Here is a 4,922-nt window from a genome sequence, read left to right as displayed (position 1 = left end):
AATGAGAGGCATTGGCATTCTGTAAATGTTAAGGCAATAAAATGCTGATCATTTCACAACAAAGACATAACTGTGTAATAGGGGAGGTATATAGGGCTATGAGACCAGTTAAAGAATTACAAGGCTATTAAGGAATATGATGTTTTTCTATATATTTATATTAGTATGGGGCAGATTTGTACTCTGTGATACCTGCAGTATTTCAGGAGCTCCCCAGAAATATAATTTAAGGGGTTACTAAGTCAGTTAAAACAGAGGACTACCATGACTCACATTAAGATCATTTTATTATTGTTGTCAGCATTATATCCAAGCACTGTGTATAATATCATCTACAGATACAGATCTAAAAATACTATTCAGGTCAGACACATTGGGTTGTATAATGCTTGCGTTATACGCTCATGCTACTAATGTCGATGCCTTCACAGCTTTATTCTAGGAAACCTGTAACTTGCTTTGTTTGAGCACAAGCTTTCACATTTTGCATGGTTTCTCCTGAAGGCACCCACTTTCTCTTTTTCACAAGCGCGCAAACACACACACACACACACACACACACACACACAGACACACAAACACTAAACAAGAGACCAGCTGGTCCTGAATCATTCTGACATCTGCATACAGTGTACAGGGACTTGTGTTGCTATATCAGGAGAGGCTCAGCTGAACTAACCCTTACTCATTCTCAACCTGTCTGCTGTCTCCTTGAGGCTGCCTGTAACTGCACTTTTACAGTTGGTTAATTGATTTTTTGTATATTGATTTTGATCACCTCACTGAGGTAAGCAAGCCATTCAGGGAACAGAGGATCCAAGACAAATGCATTTAAATAACTTCCAAAAAACAGCAATAAAGAAAACATCTATTGAACCTACAGTACATAAGAGTCAAACTTTTTGTACAAAAAATATGTCATTTTGTCAGCCCAAACATAATACATGATTATCATTATAGTTATACAGATCAGTAATAAGATTAAATTCAGTGTGCTGTATCTCCTGTACATGTTACATAAATATTTACAGTCATTCAACATGAATGCATGTCAGCTCGAGCAAATTTTCTTTTTTTTATATTTTCCAATTCAAATATATGTTTCAGTATCATCAAATGATAACCTCTATTAACCATCAGTCTGTACTGTTGGGGAAATAAAACCTGGCCAGTAGAACCTGTAGAAAAGGCCTGACATGTTGCAATCCTTCATCGGGTCAGCATATTTCCAGTAGCACTGTAGCTGAAATAGAAGTCAGTAGATGACTGTTTAAAAAAAAAACATTATTCAGTCTTCTTTTCTTTAAAACATGTTATCTGCAAACAGAACAGAATAAGACTCTCAGTTCTATTCAGAGCATTTGAACCATTTTCATGGAATGTGCTGTAAAAGTCACTGAAGAAGATGATTTTTCTCTCAAACAACTCAATTGTTCTTTCATTTTGTAGCTGGCAGATGAATTAAATTACATATTTATAACCCAATACTACTTAAAATAACTTTTTGAAAGAATACCTTTATTTTGAACTTGAACTATATACTTCAGTGTTACTCTTTCATGCCCCGTTAACTTTGAGTTAGATTTTGTCTGATTTTGCAGTTCTGTCTCACATCTATCCTACCCGTGATGGTTTTTTCACCACATCCCTCACTGCTTTGCTGTCCTCACCACCCTCCCTTTTTCCTGTTTTCCCCCCTCTTCCTCTCTCTCCTTGTGGTATCTCCTATTCCTGCTCTTCTTTATTTCCTGCATATGCTTCCACTTGCCGGCGCCTCGTCCTCGCACCCTTGACGGCCTCTTCTCCAGCCACAGAGAATCACAGTACTCCTCCAGAGAGACAAAGCGAGAGCTCATCACTCTATGGTAGTCCTTATAACGCTGGCGGGACTCTGCGCCGTGGTGTAGCTCCACCACGGGGGATTCACTGGGCTTGGGCTTCCCATCCAGTTGTCCATGTGTAACTAGTTGCAGCTTGAGCCGGAGCAGAGTGTGTGTGAAGTGTGTATGCTCTTGAGCCACACAGACATACACACCAGCATCAGAGGCAAGGAGGGAGCGAATCAGGAGACCTCGATCGGTGTGTATAACGCGATCATCTAGCCTGACCTGGGAGACAAAAAGAAACATTTAAGAACTCCATCACAAAGGACAAGATCATGTGACAACAGCTGACTTCACTAAAATTCAAAGCTTTATTACAAAACAATAAGAAACTCTAAAAAACAATATTATATGCTGTGTCTCCACTCCCAAACAATCCATCAGAATGACTGCACATTACAAAACACCAACCTGATACCTGCCACCTTGTTTAAACACATGCATTTTCATGCCTGATTTGTATCCAAGGTGTGTTAAACATGGCAATGACCCCTGAAACAGGAAACACATTGAATTGGGTGTGGTGAGTCTCACCCACATCGTGGGGGGCCAGGGGTCATTATGTGGTGTGGAGAGATCTTTGGATGCATGATGAGTGTCAGCAGTAAGCAAAGGCAAAAGAAGGTATTTGGCAAGAATGTGTGTATGTGTGTGGGAGAGTGCATGTGCTTGTTGTTAAGGTGTATATAAGGGTAAGTAGCGTGCTAATGTTTATGGTCTACGCTTTTCATTTAGCATCCACCGTGATTCATCAGGTGACATGGCTGCTGTCAGGGCCTAAAACAACACAGCTGTGTTCGGAGAACAGGAGAAACAGAATGAGCGTGTGTTTGTGTGTCCAGCCCTTTGTGTGTTTGTGTGTGTCCATGCGTGTGTGGATGCTTCAAAAGCATACCTCCCACAGACCTGCTCTGACCCCCCAGAGGTGTAACTGATAAGAAAGTTAGAGTAGGAGGCACAGACGTAAACCTCAAGTAGAAAACCATGAGTGTTTGCCTGTGTGTGTGCGGTAACTATAGCTCAGTAGTGGACACTGATGATGTGTTGTCCAGCCAGAGGCAGACCCACAGGCCTTAGAGGCTCTTTGGACCGTGACCCTTACCCACATTCGACTTACTAGTCTGTCTCCTATCACATTCTCGTTTCCTGACACAACTGACTGACTTGACAAAACGCATGGGATGTATCTTAAAAACATAAAATCTCACCTATGCAAAGTCTCGGCAGAGATGTTAGGCAATTAAAAAAAAAAATTCTATTGGTTGTGTTTGTTTATGTGCCATTGAAGCCGTCCCACGATCCAAAACCAAGGCATCTGTGACCAAATGGCAATGCCAGACATTTAAACTAACCCAGATGGTCTGTCTTTATTTGTGTACCTGTGTGTGTGTGTCTGTGTCTGTGTCTGTGTATATCTGGGATATATATGTGAGCCAACAATTTCCCCTCAAAGAATAGCAATCCTGCTTTTTGAATTTTACACTTACATGCATATTTGTATGTCTGAACAAGTGTGCATGCATGTGGAGCAACCCAATGAAACACATCTTTTATTAGTTAAATCAATCACAAATGTGAGCAAAAATCAGGTTACAAACTTCCCATGTTTTCAGGAAGGCAGTGCTTTGTTCTAAGGAATGAGGCGGATGAAATTCAATGTAATCCATGTTTTTCGTATTACAAATTCGTATTACAAATTTTCTAATGGGCCAGCATTCCAGGCTCCAGGAGGTGAATGCACACACAGGCACTAACAGACACACAAAAACAGGCTGGGAGAAAGAAAGAGAAACCTCTTCCAGCTCACATTTTTAATAGCAGACCTTTACGAGGGGATAAGAGGGAGTGCGTGTTTGAGTGTATGATGAGAATAAGTACTGGGGTGGGCTGCAGGTGCTGTGAGCAGCTGGTCGAGGATGCCTTTATCAAAACCCATCAGGGGGCAGAAAGTGTGGAGAGAAACAGAGAAGGGAAGAGACTTGGACGTGGGACAGAGTGGAGACAACACCAAAAGTATGAAGAAACAAAGTAGACGGAGTAAAGAGCATAAAGGCAGGAATTAAGTGAGGAGAGATAAAGGTTTGACTGATGAGGGAGGTTGAGGGACAGGAGAGGAAAAGGGATGACAGACAGGAGGAAACAGAATGGGAAGAAAAGCACAGGGAGTGATAGGTTGAAATGAACCAGACACTTCAGACATCACCTCCTCAAAACCGCATGTCCAGCTGTGAGAGCAGGTAGACCACCTCGTCCCGCATGAGGGAAACCCAACATCACCGAACCCGACTTTATACAAGATGGAACACAATAAACCAACAGACATCTTGGTCATGCTTGCAAATTTTGGGCTGTGTGATGAATTGAGCTTAAAACCAGAACTTTCTTTGTTAACAATTATAAACTTTTGAGCGTTTTAGTTGGGAATGGTTTTAATTTTCTAGCCAATCACATTCCTCAAGTGCAGGTTATAAGGGTGCAGTTTTTTGTACTTGACACAGCTGCCAGTAAATGCAACATAAGAAAGAGAGAAAACAATGAGTAGAACTGAAAAGCACAAAAGCAATGGTAATGGTGAAATAGCAATGTAAGTAACAATGATGCTACAAACATGTTAACTAATTAACTAACTAATCTCTTCCTTCACCTGAAAAAGTTCACAGTGTGTTTCTTTCATCTCCATCTTGGTGTGGTTCAATTGAACTTCTTTACTTTGTGTTGACTGTCAGCAGCATTGCTGGGGTTCAGCCAAGAAAACAATCAATCATGTGCTTAATCAGAAATATATGAGAAAGAAGCAAAGCAGAAGTAGCACTTATTTTAGCTAAAGACATTTTGCCTGTGAACACAATGGAGAAAGGAAATGTATTCATGTATTACACTCATTATACTGGCCAGAATTAAGAAAATATTTCTCTAAAACTCGTATTTTGCCTATTCTGTTTGAAAGCCATGTTTGCAGTCTAACATGTTAATTAACTTTTTTATCTTTTACCCCTTAGTAGAAACAATATATCTATTAGCTATGTAAAATTGCATAAA

At 40.4% G+C, this 4,922-nt stretch overlaps 1 protein-coding gene across 3 annotated transcripts in view; it reads right to left on the bottom strand.

Annotated features, from left to right (window-relative positions):
• Positions 1-269: 269 nt before the first annotated feature.
• Positions 270-4,922, bottom strand: part of sema3d (sema domain, immunoglobulin domain (Ig), short basic domain, secreted, (semaphorin) 3D) — a 32,706-nt gene continuing 28,053 nt past the window's right edge. For all 3 annotated transcript variants that reach the window (XM_046038103.1, XM_046038102.1, XM_046038104.1), the window contains one exon: positions 270-2,108. In XM_046038103.1, the coding sequence (XP_045894059.1) occupies positions 1,650-2,108 (459 nt within the window). In that variant the 3' untranslated portion in view covers positions 270-1,649. The remainder of the gene's footprint in view (positions 2,109-4,922) is intronic.

The sequence above is a fragment of the Micropterus dolomieu genome, linkage group LG22 (assembly GCF_021292245.1).
Source record: "Micropterus dolomieu isolate WLL.071019.BEF.003 ecotype Adirondacks linkage group LG22, ASM2129224v1, whole genome shotgun sequence".
Taxonomy (NCBI): Eukaryota; Metazoa; Chordata; class Actinopteri; order Centrarchiformes; family Centrarchidae; genus Micropterus; species Micropterus dolomieu.
The sequence above is the reverse complement of the archived record's forward strand: the minus strand, read 5'-3'. Positions and strand labels throughout refer to the sequence as shown.